The sequence below is a fragment of the Telopea speciosissima genome, chromosome 4, assembly GCF_018873765.1.
Source record: "Telopea speciosissima isolate NSW1024214 ecotype Mountain lineage chromosome 4, Tspe_v1, whole genome shotgun sequence".
Classification (NCBI taxonomy): Eukaryota; Viridiplantae; Streptophyta; class Magnoliopsida; order Proteales; family Proteaceae; genus Telopea; species Telopea speciosissima.
In genome coordinates this window covers 68,651,846-68,677,823 of record NC_057919.1, presented here as the reverse complement: position 1 = coordinate 68,677,823, position 25,978 = coordinate 68,651,846, and the positions used below count along the sequence as shown (strand labels likewise).

Sequence of the window (25,978 nt, the reverse complement as noted above, 5' to 3'; positions counted from 1 at the left end):
CTCTAGCTAGAAACATAACTATTAAAATAAACTAAACTAAACTATAGCTAGGAATGCGATCAATGAGCTTCCCCATCCACTCCTTGGCTAAAAAATAGCATTCTAGTTTGATCTGGTCTATCTTTAAATATGGAGACCATCCAACTTTACTAGTCTCACTGTCCAAAAAATTAAAGCCATGTTGACATGTTATGCAGAATCTGTGATTCAAATATCCAACAGATATCCAAAAATGAACATATTGGTCAGTTTAATCAGCAAAAGGATAAGTGACATCACTACTATAAATTTTCAAGAACTTTTACAAAGGAAATTAAGTTATTATATTTTACTTAATTTCTTTATTATCATTTGTTTTGATCAATGTAAACTGAAATGATCAGATTTATTCGTATGACAGTGGCCGATATGGTTGGGGGGGGGGGGGGGGGGAAAACCTTTCCTGACCAAGAGACTTACATTTCCATAGGGAACTGCCACTAATGTCTGTGATTTAATTCTTTCTGACTCATTATAGCTTAGCCCTTCGTAATTCTAACTTGGCAATGGTTCCCAAATGGACTTCATCAGGGCCATCAGCAATTCTCAATGTCCTTGACGTTGCCCAGAGATGCGCTAGAACAGTGTCAGACGACAAACCAGCAGCACCATGAACTTGCATTGCCATGTCCAGCACCTCTAACGCCATTTTTGGTGCAGCAACCTGCATTTAGCCAAAGAAAACAGTTTAAACAAATTAAGGCTACTGACAATTACAAGATCCTTTACAAAAATAAAAAATAAAAATTACAAGATCCCATGATATTGACATCTATTTTCCTCAACTCAGTCCAACTAAACTAAGCTCAAGTCAACTAATTAGGTTCTGATACACAATCCTGTCCCTCATTCCACCATAAAATATTTAGCTTGGCATCAGCAGTTAAAAAGCACTAGTGGAGTTAGTTGACTCAAATTTCCAGACAAAGGAAATCTCTTACCTTGGCCATGGCAATGGTCCCACGGGCTTTCCTGTTCCCAAGGCGATCAAGCTGGTCTGCAGCTTCCAGTACCAACAGTCTAGTCTTCTCCAGCTCCACACGACACTGCATAATATAGAGCAATTTCAAGTAGACAACCAATGGCAGAACTAACATAGAATGTCATCGCAGACAACTGGACCAGTTGGACAAACCAATTCAACAGAAAGCCAGATCCAAGAAATCCAGTCATTTGTAGTCTGAACTGGAGTGTTGGACCACTGGGCCATTGGGTAGTAAGAAATATATGCCACAAGGGAAACTTATATACATGTTTTGTCTGGAGATCCGATCTAAAAACTCCAACCCCACATACCAATGCCTAAACCATACTTTTACAGGGCCACAAATATGAACACATCTAGCATAACCTGAACGACCCATAAATACAGGATCTAGGCTGGCATTTTCAGCCTGGTTAATATATAGGTCAAGTCTGGTTTGGGCACTTAGCCCTTACCCTTAGAGTTTAACCATGCAACTTACCAAAAGAATCACTCATATTTTCCCAGATGGAAGGATCCACATTCAGTGCATAGGTATATGAGCTACAAAGCCTTTGGAGCTTGAGAGTGTTAAATGCCAAAGCCATCAGGGGTGCTTTGGTAATACACATATTTCAGAGGATATTTTGTTATCATGTCATGTATTAACAAATATATCTGATGGCTATCTAATAACTGCAAGTTCTATGGGAATTAAAGCCCTTAGCCACCCCTCTCCCTTTTCTTTTCTGCTGGTCCAGCTTATGGGATCATCAGTAAGGGTCAAAGACTTTACCAACCTCACAAGTTCCTGTCGGCTTGCTCTTTGTGTTACCTCTGTCATGTTCTTTATGCATTTATAAATTGCATTAGTTTGTCAGTATCACTATATGAACTGAGAAGATTTGTTTCCTTTGAAGTTGGGTTGGTTTTACCAATTTGAAGGACAGATATCAAATGCCCTACCTTGGCAATATCAGACAGAAATGAACCTTGCTCAGCAATCAATTTTCCAAACACTCTTCTTCTTAGAGCCCTTTCGACCATCATTTCCATGCCACGCTCTGCAGCACCAATTAATCTCATGCAATGGTGTAACCTTCCAGGACCCAGCCTACCCTGCAAAACTTCAAGTAAGCAATGTAAGAAATTAATAATATGATTGATCTCTGTTAAGTGTTATTGAAGTGTTACCACTATTCTAAGGGTATCTTTGGTAGTGTTTAGTGAATTATGGGTAATATTGTAGTTAGTTGATTTAAGTTTTGTCCTTGCTTGTAATCATGCTTTACCATTAAAATTTATAATGCATTATGGGTATCGGCTAGACATCCCATCTAGCCGAGACTACTTTTTCTTCTTCTCTCTCGTTTTCTCTCCTCTTTGCCTCCCTTCCTTGTTCTTCTTCCTCTTCTCTTTGCTTGCTGGTTGTTTTGGTTGATACTGTTACATGGTATCCAAGCAAAATTAATCAGCCGCCGTCTTCAATCCTTGCTTTGGTTGTCTTCTAGGGATCTTCCCTTATGGTTTGCAGCAACCTATGCTGCCATATCTATCCTGAAACCTTAGTAGGTGATTATATGAAATAAACTAGGGTTTCCTTCATATATACTATTACATGAAGGAGATTACCTGCAACAGTGATTCCATGGAGTTACCTATCTACAAAAATTGATTTATATGAAGTTGTTGTTGCTTTTATTTCCTGTGGTACTTTGTTTTATGGGTTTCTTTTGGCAGAATTGAGATCTGCCAATACTTTGCATCTGGCCATTGGATTCGCCAGAATTTTTAGGGCATTGTTGGCCCTCCTGGTAAAATCCTTCGACCCAACTTTGAGGCTGATCCAAGCCACAAACCCATTGAAGACTAATGATATTCTGGACTGGGCGATACCCTGTAAATTGGGGTTTTCTGGCAGAATCGAGATCTGCCAGTGCGGAAGATTTGACCATCAGATCTTAGTGATATTTCAGGTCATTGAAGACCCATCTATGAGGCCCCTTCAACCTGAGTTTCAGGCTAATCAGAGCCTCTGATTTACTGCAATAAAAATTCTCGCCAATTCTGGGTTTGTCTTCTCAGATTCTGATTTTTCGATCTATGATTCTTATCTAACTGCTGGATTAATTCTATTGTGGGTTTTTTAGTGTTCTATTGGCCGGCAATCTCCAACCAAAATTTTAGTCCTATTCAACGAATTGATTTGGTTTTCAAGTTGGATTCAATATTTGTCAGATTGTTGTCGTTACTGTTGGGACAATGCTGGAAATCCATCCTTATATAAGTGGCTATCTTTTGGGCTGCTGTTCTGTTGGTTTTGTGGTGATTCTATTGCTATACTACTGCTGTTTACTCTATAATACACATCATGGGATATTCAAAACCCCAAGTGGACTCTCTCAATGTCCAAATTACATCTATCAAGCTTAATGGTGCATCCAACTATCTTCTCAAGGCACAGACTGTTAGAGTTTATATCACTGCTAAACGGAAGATGGACTATTTGACTATTCACCACCTACTATGACTTCTGCTGAGTATAAGGAGTGGATGACGGAGAGTGCCACCATACTTTGTTGGTTGTAGAATAGCATAGAGCCTTTTGTGGCTGCCGATATAATGTTTCATACATAGTTGCCACGACATCTAGGCAATCCAAGGCGTTGGACAGGGTCCAAAAGCAAGGCGACAGCAACAAGGCGCCCATGGCGACAACTTGACAACTATGGTTTCATACCACAATCAAGGGTGTCTGAGATGATCTTAAAGAAAGTTATTCTCAAGATAAGAATATGTTCAGAGTACATGTTTTATAAGAAAAGTTCTTCTCCTCTAAGCAGAATGGTGAATCTGTTGGAGACTACTACAATTCTTTAAAAGGCATGTGGGAAGAACTCAATGTGTATCAATCTCTTTCTACTGATATTGAAGTTCTTAAATCTCAATGTGCTGAATTCCTGGTTGCTAATTTTGTCTAGGTTAGATTTTGACCTTCAACCCGTCAAAAGCCAAATTCCTGCAGGCAAGAAGATACCATCCATGAATGAGGCATTCTGTCTAATTCAACGTATTGTGTTTCCCTCCTTCACCAAACCTGAATCGACCTCCTCTTAAGGATAATTTAACTCTCGTTTCAAATAGTCGGGGTCGTGGTCATGGTTTTCCTGGCAGAGGTCGAGGTTCAGGGGGAGGCCGAGGCCGTTGTGGTAGTGGTCATGGCAGAGGACAGCCATCTACTGAAGGCATACGTCCGTGTACTCAAATGCATAGCTCATATATGGGCTCCGTTTGAATCGACATAAAATGCCGAGAAGTAAAATGAGTAAGGAAAATATTATACTTCCCTACAATGTTTCATAGATTTTGATATGTGACAATACCAGAAGAAGATAACCAGTACTAATAATAGTGAACAAGAGAGAAGAAAGAGAGAGAACAAAGACTGCCATAGGTGGAGGGAACAATCAATATCCCCATCGGCAGTCCCTCCTTGTATATATATATAAAAGGGCATACCCAGTGCACAAGGCTCCTGCCACTGAGGGGTCTGGGGAGGTCATAATGTATGCAGCCTTACCCCCGCTTTCATAGAGAGGCTGTTTCCATACTGGAACCTGTGACCACTTGGTCACAATGGAGCAACCTTACCATTGCACCAAGCCCCCCCCCCCCTCCCTCTCCTTGTATGTATATAAGTCAAGCACTAATTAGAATATAGCAATACAGCAAGGCAGTCCTTGCTGAAGTAGAAAACTACTAGGAGACTTACTAACTTACCAACTATAACACCCATAAACATAATAAAAACAAAATACTATCACTACTAACATAACTCCAACTAATGACTAACTATTGATTACTGCAGGGACTAGACAATAATACCCCTGCAGTATATTACACACACATATCTTAACAAACCCCCTCAAACTTAAGCATATAAATCACCCATGCCCAGCTTAGAACAACTCTTCCTAAAAGCAGGACAAAACAGAGGCTCTGTAAACATATCACCCAACTGACCTGCAGAATAAACAAATGGAGTAATAATTAGCTTCCTCATAATTGCATTCCTCACAAAGTGTCAATCAACTTCAATATGTTTGGTCCTTTCATGAAACACCGAGTTACTGGCAATGTAGATAGCAGCTTGATTATCACGGAACATCTTTATAGGTTTAGTGACCGGTAAATCCAAACTCTTGAAGAAGTTACTTCAACCACATCAACTTGGCTGCAATATGAGCCATAGCTCTATACTCAATCAGCCTCAACACTGGATCTAGCCATAGTCGTTTGCTTCTTGCTTTTCCACGTGACAAGATTGCCACCAATAAATGTACAACAACTAATGATAGATCTCTTATCACCATTAGAAACATCCCGGTTTGCATCAGAAAATCTGAACAGATCAACATGCTGATGAGATCAATGAATGAGTCTTCTTAGGCGATTGCATAAATTGGAGAATAACATCAACAACAAAGGATATATATAGGTGCTTGTCATCAAATTCCTCACCATCACTTGTCTTCTGGTGTGAATCCATAGGAGTATCAACTGGTTTAGAAGCAAGCATAACAATCTCATACGAGGTCTAACATATATTCTCTATGATAGATTACCTTTCTTACTCCATAGCACTTCAATACCAAGAAAACACCTAAGGGAACTGATGTAGATCGAAGAATGAAGAAGACCAAAGAGAAAGAAAAAAAGTTACTGTTAGTGTTCACGTCACACTGTTCACATGAATAGTAATGTGGTGCTGATATGGACTGCTGTCTTAGAGAGTTGATTTTTGGTGTTATTTTTATTATTAGACACTTATTTAGTTTCCTATTTGAGTTGTAATCCTAATTGGGAATCCTAAGTTCTACTTTTGAGTCTATTTTGTTTGTTATTTCATTTTTCTAGTCAGTTTAGCTTACCTTATTAGTTAAGGATTGGGTTAGGCCTTTCCTTTTTAATATAGGAGTCTATTTTGAGTCTTTCAGATAAGGTTGTAAGGGGGCAAAGATTGAACACGAATTTTGATTAATGAAAAGCTTTTTGCTGCTCTTCTTCTCCATTGAAGATTTTTGTCATGTGTTTGATCAAGGCTAGTGGGATTGGTATTTGATCCAATCGACACCTTGCGGTGTGAAGCCCGGGTGGATCGTCTGAAGGAATCAATGTTTGATTCGATTGACACCTTGCGGTGTGAAGCCCGGGTGATTTTTTTGAATCTTTCCTTCGAGTTCGTTGAAGATCTCCTTCAAGTTCTAGTTAAAGATTCAATTTTAATTCAAGTTTCTCAATCAAACAAGCTGCTGCCAAGGGAATTCTGCAACAACAGTGAGTTTGATTCATCCCAACCCTAACCTTTCTTCTAATCCTCTAAACCACCAAACTCTAACATCCCCTCCATCTCTGAACATCATTCCCATAACCCAAAGTCTACCCAAACCAAACCAGACATCAAAATACCATCATATTTGGATCGAATTTCCCTCTAACCCTAAGGAGAACATATGTAGGCAGCGGAAAGGTCAGACCGGGAGAGTGAATTGCACAAAAAACAAAGTGTGCAAATGTGGACAAAACAATAAAATGAAGAACAAAATTAAAAACAATAAATAGATAAATACGGGCTAGAACACTTCTCTTCAAAGATGCAATGAAGAAAGCTCCAACTCTTCTAGGTTTTCAAAAGGAAAAACACCAACTCTTCTAGGCTTTTTTAGGGGATGAACTCTTCAAGGTTCAAGAACACATCTTGGTTCAAGGGAATGCTTATAACAACTTTCATTCACAAATCTCTAGTCTATTACAAATAAGATAAGTAGGCCTTTTATAGCCAAAGCAAAAGAAATCCTAAAAGTTCCTACGATATCTCAGCCGTTAATTTTCAAGGGTTGAGAGTACATGCTTAATTTCCAAGAAAATGACAATTCTAGAAAATAAATAACTAAAAGTAAATTCCAAGACATAGGAACTTGCCCCAAGGTGTTGATACTTATTCCAAGGAACTTTGGTTATTGTTTTGAGGAGTCTTAATGTTATCTTCAACAGTCTTCATGTTGTCTTCAAGAAAGTGTTGCCACATCATCATCCACTGAGAAGCTTTCCACATCATCAATCCACTAGGGTACATCAAGAGGCATTGTAGAGATCTCCACTAGAAAGGTTGGTTCTCTTTTGGTCCGCTGTTCTTGGACTTGAGTTGGTCTTAGCTAAGAACCAACCTTGTTTGGGCTAGTTTTGTGATAGGGTCTTCAAGATGTAGGCTGGGCATGCATCAAGAATTCAATCCAAACCCTGCCCTAATTTCCCATCCTAAACCCTAGATTCCACCATTATTCCCTTTTGAAAAACCTAAAACCCTAACCCTAAGTTGCTGCAATTCCATTGCAACTCACTTCCAACCATTGAAACTTAACAAGACCTTCACTGATAGGCTCCCCTACATCAACTTGACATAACCCTACCATCAAACCCTAGGTCCCATCAAATCCTAATCCTAATTTCAATATTTTCACCTATTTTGGCCTACCTGAATTACCTAGTTCATAGCAGATCCTGGTTATTGGCTTCTAGTTGGTCTCCTACCAATCTAGAAGTACATTAGGAACCCAAGTCTTTCATTTAAAAATGTTGATGTAGATAAAATTTTACCTTTGTAATTCCGGATGCATCATTTCTAAATTTAATAATGTCATCGACATACACAACCAAAACTACCACTCTAGAGTGATCAGAATAACATTGTGAGGTCAGAATAACATTGTGAGGATCTGCAATTGAACTAAACTTGTCAAACTAGGCTCTAGGTGATTTGAAACCATAAATTGCCTTGTATAGCTTACAAACTCTATGAGAATTCTCCCCTAGTCCCCCTAAGCAACATACCTTAGAGGTTGCTCCATATACACCTCATGTAGATCAAGGTTTTAGGTCTCGGTTTTGCCACTGGTTTTGCCATTGGTTTCACCAGGCCACGAAACCGAGATCTCGGCGCATGTATTTTTTTTCCCTCAACTTGATGGTGGGTTTGAAAACCCAAGGCATAAAGCCACGAGGGTCTAGGTTTTTGTTTGAAAACTCCCCACTCCCATTTCATTATTCTAGTAGTATTTAAATATATAAAGAAATGCAATTGATTCCTATTTCTTCTCAACAACCTGAGAAGATATTGCAACGTTGAAAAGATAAGTCTTGACTTATTCAAATGTTAAATGCAAGGCTATAAAGAAGGCAAAGGAAAAGGGAAAGTGGACAAGATGGTTGTGTTGCAACATGTGCAGGTGGAGTGGGGATTTGTTGGTGTGCACATATCACTTACCCACAATAAAAAGAAACTGAATCCTATTATGCATATTGGAGGAGGTTTGCAGCTTCAATCTTCAATAAATCAAGCTTTAGTGAGATGTTGGAGGTGTGATTTGCCAAAAAAAAATCAAAAAAAAAATATTACCCAAAGATGGAGTTTCTCCTTCACAGAGGCGAGACAGGCAAGAGAGAAGCGAGAGGTGTCGAAATCTCACCCAGATGTGGTGTTTTATAAGCTATAAGATGGTCAAAACCGAGAAATAGCTCGAGATCTCGACGAGATACCGAGATCTCGGTCGAGATAATGACATTTTTTAGTATCACATAGTGTTTCGTCTCGAGATCCTACGAGATCGAGTTAATAGTGAGATCTCGGCGAGATCTCGCCGATTTCTTGAACTATGATGTAGATTACCATATAAGAAGGCACTCTTGATATCCAACTGATATAGAAGCCAGTCTAAATTCAAAGTTAAATAGATAAGTACACGGACCGAATTAAGATAAGCAACAAGTGAAAATGACTCAAAGTAATCCACACCATAGGTCTAAGTATAACCCTTCGCAACCAAACAGGCCTTAAGCCATTCAATTGAGCCATCTAGATTGTACTTACTGGTGTACACCTAGGACACTGCACAAGGCACTTACCTGGAAGCAAATCCACTAGGGTCCAAGTCTGTCGAGAAAATCAAGGCATCCGTTTCTGTTTCCATAGCCATTTTCCATTCAGGATGAGTTTTAAGAATGGAGTAGATAAGGAGAAAGCAAAGTTATGGAAAGGAGATGGAAGGTGTGATATAGAAACAAATTCTTTTATAAGATAAGCAGTCATAGATTTATGAGTCCAAGAACGGGTACCTTTGCGAAGAGCAACTGGTAAGTCAGCAAGAGACGAGGAGGTAGTAGGAGCTTCAGTTGGAGGATCAAACTGTGAGGTGGGCTGTAAAGCAGGAGGAAATGAAGTAGAGGACACTACTTTCTTACGCCGCTAATACACCTTCAATGGAGCAGACGATGTAACAGCAAGACCATCATCAAAAGATACAAGAGTAGGAAGAGGAGGTACGCAAAAAACCATTTGGCAAGAGAACAACTAGGTGCAGGAGGGGGGAAATCTGTCAATGAGTAAGAGGATCATAACACTTGTACCCTCTCTGAGTTCTAAAATAACCAAGAAATACACACTTGATAGCCCTTGGAGACAGCTTACCAACTTGAGGATGCAAAATATGAACAAAGCATACACATCCAAAGACTCGAGGTGGCAAAGAAAATAAGCGAGATTTTGGAAATAAATAAAAAATGTGAACGATTAGCTAGAACAAAAGAAGGCATTCGGTTAATCAAATAACAAGCCATAAGAACGGCATCACACAAAATAGGTGGACCAGACCTGCTCAAAAAGGTGAAATTATGAAATTAGGGTTAGGGTTTGATGGGACCTAGGTTTGATGGTAGGGTTATGTCAAGTTGATGTAGGGGAGTCTATCAGTGAAGGTTACGTTAAGTTTTAATGGTTGGAAGCAAGGTTTAAAGTATCGGTATCGGGTATTGTATCGGTCAGGCGATTTTAAGAGACATATCGTATCGTATCGGAGATACGTATCGATCGGTGCAGAAACACATGAAAATGATCAAAATACACATGGCAATACACTTTTGGACACAAAAAACAATATAAACAATCAATTTATGTCATATATCATGCATGTACACTACGAATCTGGTTTTGAACAAAAAAAATCAAGTTTTTTTCAAAAAACCTACCTTTCCCTTCAAGAACACCTTTTGATTTCTAATCTGGGTTGTTGGATGCAGCAAAGGCTGTGATTCCACCTCCTTTAGAATCGTTTTTTACCAAGGAATTGAAGCCCTCAAAAAATCAGGTAGAAAAAATGGGTTTGAACCTTGATTTTGGGGTTTTTCCCTTGGCCGGATAGGGCTTTTTCCGCCTAGAGGCTCTCTGTATCATGTTTTAGTGGAAAAAAATTTAAAAAAAAATCCATGTGCTGCTTAAGTGTGTCGAGACGTATCGATATGTATCAGTACGTATCGATACGACCGATACATATCGATACGTACTGATACATATCGATACGTACCAACACATTAAAAAATAATTTAAAAAATGAAAAAAAGACGTCTCGGCTGTATCGATACATATCGAGACATTTTATTTTTTTTAAAAAATAGAGACGTATCGGTATGTATCGTATTGACACTGACCGATACCGAGACGTATCGGCCGATACGATATGATACGGACCGATACTTTAAACAGTAAACACTGGTTGGAAGTGTGCTGGAATGAATTGGCAGCAAGGTTAGAGTTAGGGTTTTGGATTTTTGAAAAGAGGAAGAAGATGAAATCTAGGGTTTAGAGTGGTCAAAAGTGGACCAGTCTTGGATCGAATTTCCCTGTGAGAGGAGAAATCGATCCAAATATGAGAGGGTTTTGATGGCCGGTTAGGTCTGTGATGGATTTAGGTCTTGAGAAAATTGAAAACAAAAAGGGGTAGTTTAGGGTTTGGGCTGTGAAAGGATTAGAAGAAGAATGGTAGGGGTTGGGAAAATTCAAACCCACTGCTATTGCAGAGAATCCGTAGCAGCAGCTTGTTTGAAGATGAAAACTTGAATAAAAAGCATATCTTGCACTAGAACTTGATAGTAGAGCTTCAATAGAACCACCCCGGCTTCACACCGCAAGGTGTCGATTGGATCAAACATCAAACACAATACAATCTTAAAAGGAAGAAGACAAAGTTGCAGAGCAGCTTCAAGAGTTAATTTTATTTTTTAACATTCAATGGGGAAGAGAGGAGCCCGCCCATGAATGGCTTTTATTAAAGGCCTAAAACCAAATTCCTAATCAGACTAGGAGACTAAAAAGCCCCTAACCGACTCTATTACAAATCATAGCCTCTCTCAAATTCGTGGAGAGGAATGGACCCAAAATTATATTTTAAAACAAATAAAAGAAAGGTGACTCAAGTCACTTAAATTGAACCACTGGTTCAAACCAGTTTTGGACCAGTTCAATTTAAAACACTAAAACATGAAAACAAACTAAGTATAGAAGCTAATCCCGTATGCAACCTAATTCCCATACTTTAGGTCCATAAAAGTGACATATTTCATAAAAAACCCATGGGATCAAAGGCCCAACATGTATATAACCCAACCCTAGACTTATTCCCAAGCAAAGAAGCCCAGTTTGGTGATAAATCTGCGTCAAACTCTTTTCCAGATCATATCCTCAGGTTAAACCTCTAGCTCAAAAAGATTGAACTGGGAACATCTAATGGTCAGGAAAACCCCAGATCACAATATATAGCTAGGAACTTGGCTAAGAACTTGGCTAAGAACTTGGCTAGAAATAGTTGCGCTATTAAGGATGCTACTGTAATATAAGTCTTTGTTTTTCTTCTCATCAAAAAAAAAAACCCCAGATCACAATAAATACTTTCTGTGCAGTTGGTAAACAAACCATACAGCTCAAGTTACTGGTACCTAAACTTTAAAATAAATTAAATGAACTCCACCTGTGCAATCTCAAACCCACGTCCTTCTCCCAAAAGAATATTCTTGGCTGGAACGATGACATTTTCAAACAGCACCTCTGCATGCCCATGCGGTGCATCATCAAAACCAAATACCGTGAGTGGTCTCTTTATGCGAACACCAGGAGTGTTGATGTCCACCAAGATCATGGATTGCTGCTTATGCTTGGCAGCAGTAGGGTCTGTCTTTCCCTGCATATTGTTAAGGTCGCTTTAAATCCCCATACAATTTTAAAAGAAAAAAGGCTGCTAACAGTTTTAAGGAGATGGAGTGGCTTTAAAAGTAGAGCTGACCATGACTATTAGAAGTTTGCACCTAGGATCCATTGCTCCACTAGTCCACCATTTGTTGCCATTGATGCAATATGAGTCTCCTTGCCTGTTTAGATCATATATTGGAATTGTCACAATTACAACAAGCAGATTCTCCAACTAAACCAGAAACCATTTATAAATTACTAACACTTGCTTTCTTTCCCTTGTTCTACAAAATATTGTTGCCATTACTTGAGCACAAATTATGTTGTTTGGAGCATTATGTCTGCTTTCAACTTTTTTATTTGAAAGCAAAAGGTAACAACCAAATTTCACCATCTTGAAAACTACCAAAAATGAATCTTTAGCACCTGATATTTGACTGCTAGACATCAAAAGCATAACCCTTGTATATCATTAGAGAGAGCTTCTACTTTTCTGTAGTTCCCTAAGTATTTATCAGAAGAACTAGAAGCTCTAACTTTCCATCCCTAACCCCAAATCATATGATTTGTAGCACTAACACATTATTTTTAAAAATAGCATCATTCAAAAAGATTAATTTTGATCCTCTCTCTCAGAATAATCTAATCACGGAGATTCTATTATTTTAAGCTTCCCAAATGTGGAATCAACAGCCCATCCCAGAAAATCCATTGCCTCCACTCTAAGGTTCAAAGGGCATCACCGCAACAAAGTACACAAAATATCAATATCTATATTACATAAGTGTTAAAGTTTCTTCTATTTTTCATTTTCTGTTTTTGGTAGATTTATTCTTATTTAAAAAATAAAATGTTTAAGATAAAAGGCATGGAGGGAGAGATTCATCTACTCCTTTTATCAGACCAAGCAAATTATCAATTTTGACCCAGGATTTGGAATGATGCCGCTTTATCTATTCTATGTACATATGGGGCAAGGAGATAGGGAGGTGCTTTTATCTTGCAAAGGGAAAATTTTAACCTTCCAAAAATAACCTTGAAAAGAAGAGTTAAATAACTTCCATATGATTAAAAACTGAAAAAAAAAACCATGTTGCTGCATGCATTACTCAACCTCCCTTTAATAGCATTTAGACTTCTGGGAAGAAAAACACCATCGCATGGAGCTGTAGATGCTTCCACATCATACTACACAACTGTGCAACTGTTCCCATGTAGCATATTTCATCATTACAGTTCTAAACTTCCTGCATGAACCTACCTTGTAATTGAACACTCAATATTTGTTGCATCAGAAGACGCCACTTTTGGTTCAGTCATTGCAAACCCAGACCGGATCCTCCCCTCAAGTAATGGAATAAGCCACTCTTCTAATTGTTCTTTAGTTCCATACCGCAACAATACCTACAATGGAGAAATGACTGTTCATAAATCCCTGTAAAACATTCATAAAGATATTTACAAAAAGAAAAGCATAATATGTCCATGATAGATTCTTAGACTAAAGGATATTGCCCTCCACCTTCCCTCAATGAATGGAGACAATAGAGCAATCCAATAGGATATACAATTGCATGCATAATGACGTCATGACATCAAATTTGAAATAATTCAAACATGAGCTTTAAATCATTCCTATTTGCCTATTTGTTGGAGTGCGTGGAGTGAATTCAGGTCGTTAGCTCTTTTAGAATAAAAAGCCATATACATTTCATGATGAACAACAATCCAATTTACACAAGGAATAGCATCCCAATCAAAATACTCCCACTTATTAGGTATGTCAGAACAGTGATATTTGAACCATGAACTCATTTTTCAAGAGTTGAGACCATCATTCTTGCCTTTTCAAGAGCTGCTTAGGTCGGGTACGGCTCTTTGTATAGACCTTCATATTAGAATCAGCAATCCTCCTCTGAAATTCACTAATGATTTTCTAAACAGGAGTAAGCTCCCCCTGAACTGGAATTTCAGTGTTAGCATTATCTGTAGTCTCCCCCTGTAGTAGAGGGAGGAACAGCAGACTCATCATGCACATGAGGAACAGGAGTAGGAGAAACAACAGACTCATCATGCACATAAGGAACAGGAGCAAACTAATCATGCACATACTGAAGTAGGGGATTTCTATAGTCAGCACATCTTCACTAAAATTCTCCCCTTGAAGAGGTGGGGACGAATACTACGAAAGATGTTCATGAAAAACAACATCCATACTCACCATAGTACGTCTGGTAGGAGGATAATAACACTTGTACCCCTTTTGGGTGGCAGAGTAACCTGAGAAGATGCAACGGAGGCCATGGGGCTCAAGTTTACCAGGAGATCTAGTATCCCTAGCATAACAAACATAGCCAAGCACCCTAGGGGGAACAATAAAGGAGGAGGAGCCACGTAAGAGCTCAGCTGGGGAACGGGAATCAAGGACCCGAGTAGGCATCCTATTAATCAAATAGGCTGCAATGAGAACAGCATCCCCCCAATAGTAGGAGGGAACATGCTGAGCAAACATGAGGGTTCTAGCCACCTCCAGGAGATGGCGATTTTTTCTCTTAGCCACACACCATTTTGGGCTGGAGTACCAACACAACTGATCTGATGTATAATCCCATGGGCAGTAAGATATTTTTGGAACTAACCTTCCATATACTCTGTCCCATTGTCATTCAAAATTTTTGATAGTGGCATTGAACTTGGTTTGAACCATTTTATGAAAGTGCTGAAAACATGAAAAAACTTCATTTTTTGTATGCATCAGGTAGACCCATGTGTTCCTAGAGTGACAATCAATGAATAAAACAAACCAATGATGGTCAAAAAGAGAAATATTGTGAGTAGGACCCCACACATCAGTATAAACCAAATGAAAAGAGGAAGAACATCTTTTATTAGAAATAGAATAAGTTGAACATGTCTGTTTGGCCAAGACACAAGCCACACAAAAAAATTCCTCCTTATTACACTTTTTAACTAATACTGGAAATAAACATAGTTGTCACGGCGTCACGGCGATCAAAGTCGGTGGAAGGGTGTCACGTCGATATATCGACATGTCGCCCGCCATGGCGTTGCCATGGCGAGCATGTCGACCATGTTTAATTTTTTATTTTCTCTATTTTTAATGTCATTTAATATGCTATAATATATGTCCTATAACATCAAAAATCAACATGAAAGTGTACTACACTACTACTAATATACGATGCCACTATGGTTTAATTCATGAAAGTGTAACTAAAGTCACAAAACAAAAATAACAATTAAAATGGTTTTTAGGCTGAACTAAAACACAAAATCAAACTATCAAAGTAATGGTTTTTTTGCTATAACATTAAGTTGAAGGGGGGGGGGGGAAACTGAATTATGGACTAATGGAGTTGAATATGTGCTGCTGTTGTGTGTCGCTGTGTGCAGGGCAAGAAGAAGAAAAAAATAAAACACCTTCTCTCATTCTCTGTCTATGTGGAAGCCTGCAACTGCAAGGCTGCAAGAGCAAGGCAACAAGAAGAAAAAAGGAAAAAAAAAAAAAAACTGAGAGGTCTGCTGTAAGCAAGCCTGCAATTGCAAGGCAAGAAGAAGAAAAAAGAAAAAAAAACAGAGTAGAGGTCTGCTCTAAGCAAGCCTGCAACTGCAAGGCAAGAAGAAGAAAAAGAAAAAAAAAGCAGTCACGTGGTCAGAATCGGAATAAATCCCTCCCCCCTCTGTCTCTCGACTATCTCCTGTACAAGCAATTGCGAAGAAGAAAAAAAAAAAAAAACCGAGAGGCTCTCCTCTGTCTCTCGAGTCTCGACTATCTCCCTGAGTCCCTGTTCACAGAGACTGGACAAAGAGGTTGCGAAGAAGAAAAAAAAAAAGAGAGAAAAAAAACCGAGAGGCCCCCCTCTCTCTCGACTATCTCCCACTGTACAAGTAGTTGCGACTTGCGAAGAAGAAAAGAGAAAAAAATAAAAATAAAAAAACCGAGAGGACTACTACCCCCCCCCCCCCTTCTGTCTCTCAACTCTCTCCCTGTCTCTGTGTGTAACTGCGTATGTGTGGCTGTACAAGACAAGAAGGGGAAAAAAAAAAAAAAAACGATACTACTACTACTGGCTGGGAGGAGAAGAACTGAAGAAGAAGTTAATATTAGAAGAAGAAGAGGACTGCTGGGAGGAGAAGAACTGATCTCAAAAATCGAGTTGCAGAGGACTGGGAGGAGGAAGAAGAACCAAATTAAACAAAAATACAAATTACAAAATAATAAAAACTTACCGGAATGGAATCCTGGAGGTTGCTGGAGATGTTCGTAACTTCGAAGGAGTGAAGAACTGCTGCCGAGAGTTGCAGGAAGCTTACCGGAATCTCGTCTCAACTCTCACGAACTCTTCCTCACTTCCTCCGTCTCGACTCTCTGAGGAGGACCTTGAAGTCTCAAACTGTTTAGCCTTTTGCGATTTCTATTTCCCCCAAATTATTAGGGTAATATGTTTATTGTTTTTAAACTTTATGATAAATTGATAATGTGTATTGCAGGTGTATACTTTTAAGTTACACCTCCAATAGACATTAATAAAAAAGTATCTAAGCTATTAAATGGTTAAAAAGAAAAAAAAAATTAAATCTAACTTTTATATGTACAAATATCGACCGATATGCCAACATATCGTGGTATGGCGTCCATGGCGACGCCATGGAAGCCATATCGAACGATATATTTACATCCACCATGGCGTAGCTCGATATGCCACCTCTCCCAGCGCCATGACAACTATGGAAATAAATGGGATAGAGTTCCTAAAGGGGGGTGACCCAATCTAAAATGCCATTGGTGTAATTCAGAAGAGAATGAGGAAGTCTGACACAATTGAAAAGATAATGTTGTTGGAGGAAGACGACCATCATGAAGCAGGTACAATCCACCATGCACTTTACCACATCCAATCGTTTTCCCCGTTACCAGTTCTTGAAAAACACAATGAGTTGGAAAAGAAGTTACTTTGCAATTCAGATCTTTAGTGAGACTACTAATGGAAAGAAGATTAGTAGTAAAGTTAGTAATATGCAAAACACAAGACAATGTAATGGAAGGTGAGCAACTAATGGAACCCTTTCCAGAAACAGATGAGAGGGAGCCATCAGCTACCCAGACTTTGTCCTTGCCAGAAGTGGGAGAATACGAGTGAAAGAGACTAGAAGACTCTGTCATGTGATCAATGGCATAGGAGTCTATAATCCATGGAGTGGAGACAACCGATGTACAATGACCACCAAATGAAATACTTGAACGGGCAACGTGGGAACCTGATGGAGTGGAAGAAGTGGCAAGAAGTGACGTAGTAGATGCAGCAGAAGCCTGTAACGTACGCCTGAAAGCCTGTAATTCTTCCTGGGAGAGACCATTTTCAGAAGTGGGGGTTCTAGCTACACTTTCAGTGTGATTAGCCTTGTTTTTAGTTTTACCACGACCACATTTGGCTTCAAAATCAGCAGGTTTCCCATGTAGTTTCCAGAAAGTAGCCTTAGTGTGATATGGTTTGTTGCAGTGTTCACACTTAACAAGTTCCTTGTAGGAAGTATTTACCTTAGGAGAGCCATCAGTAATAGGAGTAGGGCTGGAACCAGCTTGTAGAGCAGACCGATCAACAATAGAAGTATGCAGCATAGCAACCCTACGAGTCTCCTCAACATGTACCAAAGCATAAGACTGCTCCAGTGTAGGGAAAGGAGACCTACTAAGAACTTGCACACAAATAGGGTTGTACTCGATGTTCAGATCTGCCAAGAAATCACACACCCGAAATTTTTTTTTTTTTTTTTTTTTGGGGTGAATAAATATATTCATTACCAAAGAGAAAAAATACAGCAGCACCCTTAGGGAGCAAAGAGGAATAGAAAAGAAGAGCCAAATCCTCAAGAGGAGGAGGATCGGAGGGAGGTGGAAGAAAGACCACAGGAGACAACAATAAGCCTGTTCCTTGGGGAGTCATTACAAAAAGAGGGGGGAGCCAAAGAGAGCCTAGCATTGATCTCTGTTGAAATAGGCTATTTTACCCGATAGGGGTAATTAGTCCTAGTTGTATTATGATTTATCCTTCTTTTGTTTTCTCTTTTTCTGTTTTTTCCTCCCTCAGCCGATCTCTATTTTGGCATTCCTAGTTGGATTAGGAATTCCTAATAGGATTAGGCTGAGGTGGCATTCCTACTTCTACTGTGACTAGTTGTAATTCAGTTTATTATAAATAAAGGGCCTGGATGATCTATTTTGATCATCTAAGCATTCAGTTCTACAGAGTTTTAACATGGTATCAGAGCAGAAACAGATCTAAGAAGAAGCTTTCAAGTTTTCTCTGGTTTTTTCCTCTCCTCCGTCCCACGATTTCTGGTTTCTCCCTTCTCCATCACTCTCGGCTCATCTCTTCCACTCAGGGCAGCACTTATGAGGTGATCTAATGAAGATTTAGATGCTGCCCTTGCATTCACCTCATTGAAGATTGCAAATTATTGGTGTTGCCTACTGCCGACAGGTTCCCTCTACCATTGGAGATTGGGTTCTTCCCACAAGGCTGAAGATTGATTTCGGTTTTTTGGAGATTGGTTCCTGCTATCCCTGGCACACACCTCTTCCTGTTTGAAGACTGCAGTATTGAATCAAGACAAAACAGATTCAGATCTGCAATTTCTCTCCAAACAGTTTTTTTTTTGCCCTAATTTTTGCAAAAATTAGGGCTTCATATTGGCTGGTCAGAATCAGTTCCTTTTTTTGAGGACTTGTTCTCCACTACAAGAGGGAAACTCAACCTCAGTTTCAGCCTTTTCTGACGGCTAATTTTTTGGGAATTTCAAAACCCATTTGCTGTACATCATGTCTGATCTCACTTCAGCTGATTCAGATGGATCCACTCATTCGGAGTATCTCCCTTTTGCTTCCCCAACTAAATTAGATGGAACTACTTACCTGCTGTGGTCTAAATCCATCTATCTCACCATTGCTGGCCGTGGTTATACAGGCCACCTTACAGGCAGCCTCGTGAAACCTGATGAAGAGGGGCCTGCACAAAATCAGTGGTTATCTCATGACACTATGGTAATGTCATATCCCATCCATTCTATGCACTCTTCCATTGCACCTGGTTATCTTCTCCTCGACACTGCTGCTCAGATATGGAAAGCTGCCAAGGAAACCTATTCCCAGGTAGAGAATGATGCACAGGTATTTGAGTTACAGAAGAAAATTCATGAGACTAAACAGAATGAGTTGACTCTCTCTCAATATTATGCTGAACTTCGTAAGTATTGGCAAGAACTTGATCATTACTCGGATTATCGACCCACCTCTGCTACTGATATTGCTGCCTATAGAAAACATGTTGACAAAATCCGAGTTTATGATTCTTTGGCTGGTCTCAATGTCGAATATGATCCAATAAGAATACAAATTTTCGGTAAGGATCCTTTTCCTACACTAGAACAATCATATGCACTGGTTAACATTGAAGACCGACGTCGTTCAGCTATGCTCCACTCTGCCCCTACTGACTGATCAGCTTTACAAGCTGGGGCTGGTTCGACATCTACTACTTCTGACACTTTCAAAGCCGAAAAAACAGCAGTTAAATGTGAGCATTGTGGCAGATTATGGCACACTAAGGCCACCTGTTGGAAGATACATGGTAAACCTGCCGACTTTGATGCTAAACGTGCTGCTCGAAAATCGGAAAAAAAAGCTAATCATACTGAGGCTGTCACTCCAGCTCCTCCTACTGACACTGGACTGTCCAAGGAAGAACTTCAGGCTTTTCGTCGTATGTTACAGGCTTTTGCTGCTTCTACTACATCAACACCTGCCAGTTCTTCCACACCTCCAGGTTCACATTTAGCCCACTCAGGTATTTCATTTGCTGGTCATTGTGCATCGGTAGTCTCCTCTCCCTGGATCATAGACTCAGGTGCCACTGATCATATGACTGGATCCTCCAGCCTCTTTACTCATTACTCTCCTACATCTGGTAAAGATAAAGTACGGGTGGCTGATGGCTCTCTCTCTCTCTTCTATCTCTGGGAAGGGCTCTATCAGTTTTACTCCTTCCTTACCTTTATACTCTGTTTTACATATTCCTAAATTTACCACTAATCTTCTTTCCATTAGTAGCCTTACCCGTGATTTAAATTGCAAAGTGACTTTTTTTCCTTTTCACTGTGTTTCAGGATTTGGCAACGGGGGCGACGATTGGATGTGGTAAGATGCATGGTGGATTGTACCTGCTTGATAATGGGAGTCCTACTTCACCACCACCTTTGGCTTCTCCCATACATCAAAGCGCATTAGTTTCTTCTGAACTTCAACAACGGCATAATAGACTAGGTCATCCCCCTTTAGGAACATTATCACTTTTATTTCCAGCATTAGGGAATGTCATAAAAATGAATTTTTTTGTGAAGCCTGTGTTTTGGCTAAACAACATCGTTCTACTTATTCCATTTCTAATAAAAGAACTTCTTCTCCTTTTAATCTTATTCATTCTGATGTTTAGGGTCCTAGCCGAAAACCATCTCTCAAAGGCCATCGTTGGTTTGTTTCTTTTATTGATTGTTATTCTAAGAGTACATGGGTTTACTTAATGCACAACAAAAGTAACATTTTTTCTTGTTTTCAAAATTTTCATAAGATGATCCAAACCCAATACAATGCCACTCTCAAGATATTGCGGAGTGACAATGGTAAAGAATACATGGATGGTCAGTTCCAAAACTACCTTGCTGCCCATGGTATACTCCATCACACCAGTTGTGTCGATACCCCAGCTCAAAATGGTGTCGCTGAAAGGAAAAACCGCCACCTCCTTGAGGTGACTCGGGCTCTTATGTTTGCCCATTCTGTCCCTCCCCTATATTGGGGAGATGTTGTCCTAACTGCTGCCTATCATAGTTGTCATGGCGTCGCCATGGCGTCATATCGCTGGAGAAGTGGGCATATCGACCACCGATATGGATGATGTAAGAATATCGACCGATATGGCCTCCATGTCATCGCCATAGCGCTGCCATAGACACCATACCACAACATATGGCCATATCGGGCGACATGGTTCTTTCAAATTATAAAACTTAATTTTTTAACAATAATTTTTTTTTAACCATTTTTTATTTTAATGCTTTTTCTTTAACATAAAAGAAATTTAAAAAAAAATCAAACAGAAAACACTAATACACTATTGACTAATACACAATCACATATTTCCATCAGCAATTTTTATTTTTTTTTATTTAGATGGGTTGTTTATTAGCTTTATTCACTCAATATAAATTACGTTCTTGTAATTGTTTTTTTGTTTTGTTACTTTTGTAGTCACTTTCATATGAATCATATCTCAACTCTCATGATTTTTCAACTTTATTATCAGCAAGACTATTGCTATCAATTATTTGATAATCCATGATTTCATATACACTAATGGATATTACGCTTTCATGAACTAAACCATAGTAGATTAGTAGTACACTTTCATGTTAATTTTTTATGTTATAGGGTATATATTATGGCATACTAAATGACATTAAAAATAGAGAAAATAAAAGATAAAACATGGTCGATATGATGGCGGGCGACATGCCGATATATCGACATGACACCCCTCCACCGACTTGGATCGCCGTGACGACATGACAACTGTGCTACCTATCTCATCAATAGTCTCCCTACTCGAGTCCTTGACTCTGACACCCCTGCCTCTTTATTGCAGGGTTCCTCCTTCTTTGTCGTCCCACCTAAAGTTTTTGGTTGTGTCTGTTATGTTCGGGATACTTGCTCTCCTGGCAAGCTTGAACCCCGTGGGGTCCGTTGTATTTTCTTGGGATATTCTCCATCCCAAAAAGGATAGAAGTGTTACCATCCTCCTACACGTCGTACCTTCACCAGTATGGATGTTGTCTTTCATGAATCTCTCTCTTATTATCAATCCACACCTCTTCAGGGGGAGACTTTCAGTGAAGATGTGATGGTTGACCTTCCCGTACAGACCCAGACCAGGGACCAACCACCTGTTGATCCCACCCCTCAACCGATTATTGCTTCCACCCCTCTTCCCTCCGCTGGTGCCCAACCGGATTTTCCCCAGGGGGAGCACTTAGAAGATGTCTCTACTGGTTCCCCACAGGATTTTCCCTAAGGGGGAGAACTTAGAAGATGCTGAAAATCTTATTGGTGACAATTCCCTTCGGGGGAGATGACTCCAGTCCAACAAACCATTAGGGAATTTCAGAAGAAAATTAATGACTCTAATCTCAAAAGCTATCACAGGGGACATTCCAAATACAAGCAGCTCCCATCCACTACAGCACCGACACCACCACAGGTGTCGACCCTGGAACCAGATCAAACCCCAGGTAACATATCTTCTCCTTCTTCTCCTGATTTACCTATTACTCATCGTAAAGGTATTCGGGCTTGTACCCAGCATCCCATTTCTCATGTTGTCTCTTATGACTCCCTTTCTCCATCCTTTCGTACATTTGTCTCTTCTCTTTCTTCTGTTCGTATTCCCCAAAATTGGTAGGAAGCTTTTACAGATGGAAAGTGGAAAGCAGCAATGATGAAAGAAATGCAAGCCTTAAAAAAGAATGATACATGGGAACTTGTGGTTCTACCTCCAGGAAAGAAACCAGTTGGATGTAAGTGGGTGTTTGTGGTGAAACAGAAGGTAGATGGCACTGTGGATCGATAAAAAACACGTTTGGTTGCAAAGGGATTTACTCAGACTTATGGGATCGATTATCAGGAGAGTTTTGCACCAGTTGCGAAACTAAACACCGTCAGAGTGCTACTTTCTTGTGCAGTGAATCTGGGCTAAGAATTACAACAATTAGATGTGAAGAATACCTTCCTCCATGGAGAACTTGACGAGGAAGTATATATGGACATTCCACCAGGTTTCTCTTGTGATAAAACCAGCGGGAAAGTCTGTAAATTGAAGCGTGCTTTATATGGGCTGAAACAGTCCCCCTGTGCTTGGTTTGGACGATTTCACGAGGCAATGGTCTCTGCGGGTTACAAGCAGAGTAATGCTGATCATACCCTGTTTATCAAGAAAAATGGTGAAAAGGTAACCATCCTAATAGTTTATGTGGATGATATTGTGGTGACTGGGAATGATAGTCATGAAATCACCCAGTTGAAGACGTACCTTGGACAAGAATTTGAAATAAAGGATCTGGGAAACCTAAAGTACTTTCTAGGGATAGAAGTTGCTCGGTCTTTTAAAGGCATCTTTCTTTCTCAAAGGAAGTACATCCTAGATTTATTGACTGAGACTGGGATGCTAGGGTGTCATCCTGCTGATACACCTATGGATGCTACTACCAGACTTAAAGAAAAGGAGGGAACACCGGCCGACAAAGGTCGCTATCAGAGATTGGTTGGTAAGCTCATTTATCTGTCTCATATAAGACCTAACATTGCAGTATTTGTAAGTATAGCCAGTCAGTTCATGCATGATCCGCATTCCTCTCACATGGATGCAGTTATCTGGATTCTTCGGTATTTGAAGTCATCATCGGGAAAAGGAATTCTTTTGTCTCCAAATGGTCATCTTCGTGTCGAAGCATATATTGAAGCAGATTGGGCTGGTTCCTCTGATCGAAAGTCCATTTCTGGCTATTGCTCATTTGTTGGTGGCAACCTTGTTACATGGCGTAGTAATAAGCAGAACATAGTGGCAAGATCTAGTGCTGAAGCTGAGTTTCGTGCTACGGCACAAGGTATTTGTGAGATGTTATGGCTCAAGGGTTTATTATATGATATTGGTATTCATGTTCCTCTTCCCATGATGTTATACTGTGATAACAAGGCTGCTATTAGCATTGCTCACAACCCTGTTCAGCATGATCGTACCAAGTATGTGGAGGTTGACAGGCATTTTATTAAAGAGAAGTTGGAAGGGGGGCTGGTGTGTGTTCCTTTTGTGCAGTATGCTGACCAGCTTGCTGATGTGTTCACTAAAGGCTTAAGTGGAAAGGTTTTTCATCCTATTCTGATCAAGTTGGGCATGGTTGATGTTTATGCTCCAACTTGAGGGGGAGTGTTGAAATAGGCTATTTTACCCGATAGGGGTAATTAGTCCTAGTTGTATTATGATTTATCCTTCTTTTGTTTTCTCTTTTTCTCTTTTTTCTCTTTTTCTATTTTTCCCCCCTCAGCCGATCTCTATTTTGGCATTCCTAGTTGGATTAGGAATTCCTAATAGGATTAGGCTGAGGTGGCATTCCTACTTCTACTGTGACTAGTTGTAATTCAGTTTATTATAAATAAAGGGCCTGGATGATCTATTTTGATCATCTAAGCATTCAGTTCTACAAAGTTTTAACAATCTCAAAGGAAATGGAGTCCCAAATCTACTGGTGAGTTCACGATTTGGAGGTCCATTTCCTTAGGTTACGCTCCATCCAGATGTGGTTGATGGTCGCACAAAAAACTAACTTTCCAACAATGTCGCAAATAGAAAAACCAGCAAAAGTCATGTCAATCCAAAGCCACACACCAGAATTTTATCAACATGCTTTCTATAGGCGTCATAGGCTGAAAAGCGGAGTAGTGATCCAATTGTTGCCATAAACTCTTGAGGACAGCATAGCATTGGGATATAGAGAGTTCCTTTTGAGTGGTGTCATGGACCTTCTTCCTGATTTCATACACCTGAGCATCATTCCCAACCTATCCATAAGTCTCCTTTGCAGCAGCCCAAAACTGATGTGTAGTGTCCAATAATAAGTAACCATTGGAGAGGTCTGATTGCATGGAATGCAGCAAAAAAGACATCACCATAGCATCATTAGAAATCCATCGGTCTTGAAGGGGACCAGAGTCAGATGGTTTTGTAGCAGTGCCAAAAGGTGTCTGGTAAGGCCACAACCAGCAACAGTCAAATAGGTAGATCTGGAGCACATCAGATAATTTGTCCCATCGAGTTTAATAGCAGCAGCATAAGGGAGAGATTCATTCCTTTGTTGGCCTTCAATACCGGAAGTAGCAGTAGAAATATCAGAACCAAACAAACTAACACACTCAGATCAGCAACATCAGCAATGAATTGATGAGGCTAGTCAAGAACCAAAACAGAAAAATAAGATAGATATGGGCAGAAATCGATCGTAGGAGGAGAACTCTATAAAACTTGAAAAAATTTTAATATAAAGAGGCACCAACATGTTCGAGTACTCCTTGAAGTAGAAAAAAAGTGCCCTCCAAAAATCAGCTAGAGCTGAAACCTGAAACCCCAAAATCGATGAGTGTCAGGGTTTTGAAAAACTCAGAAAGTGAGATAGATGTAGGGGAATGATAGGTGCTGTCCAAGACTGCTAGAATGGATCTCCAACAAGGAAAAATCAACCTTCAACACAGAGAGAGGCTCGATCTTCAAGAAGGGGAGAACTCCAAAAAATCGCAGAGGAGAGAGGCAGTAGCCATCAATCTAAATCTGTGTTTATACCATTGGTTGAAGAGGTTGGATTGAGGGCAGCATCTAGATCATACGATCACCTCATTAGTGCTGCCCTAATGTGGATGATGAGAACCAACGAAAAAAGAAGAGAGAGAAGAGATCGAGAAGAAGAGGGAGGGAGAAAAAAGAGACGATGGTAGAGGGAAGTGTTCTGAAAACCTAAATCAGAAAAATTGGCTTTGATACCACGTTAACAAAACAAAATTGAGTGAATGATCATAACGATCAGTTAAACCCTTTTATTTATAATGAATAGAAAAATTACAATAGGACAGAATTGTCCCTAATCTAGCCGACTCTATTAAGAGAGTCAGAAATCATAAAATAAAACCCAAAAAGGACCAGAATACCCCCACGGGATTCTGGTAATACATTAGTCAACATTTCTGGGAAAGGTTCTGTTTGGTGTTCTCCTACTCTGTCTCTTTC

General features: G+C 39.7%; 1 protein-coding gene across 1 annotated transcript in view; it reads right to left on the bottom strand.

Moving 5' to 3' along the window:
• Positions 1–506: 506 nt before the first annotated feature.
• The window catches only part of LOC122657650 (probable acyl-CoA dehydrogenase IBR3), a 40,420-nt gene continuing 14,948 nt past the window's right edge, over positions 507–25,978 (bottom strand). Inside the window, exons 12-17 of the mRNA XM_043852420.1 lie at positions 13,339–13,481; positions 12,172–12,256; positions 11,860–12,069; positions 1,970–2,122; positions 981–1,085; positions 507–703 (exon numbers count right to left, since the gene is read on the bottom strand). Of these exons, the coding sequence (XP_043708355.1) occupies positions 512–703; positions 981–1,085; positions 1,970–2,122; positions 11,860–12,069; positions 12,172–12,256; positions 13,339–13,481 (888 nt within the window). The 3' untranslated portion in view covers positions 507–511. The remainder of the gene's footprint in view (positions 704–980; positions 1,086–1,969; positions 2,123–11,859; positions 12,070–12,171; positions 12,257–13,338; positions 13,482–25,978) is intronic.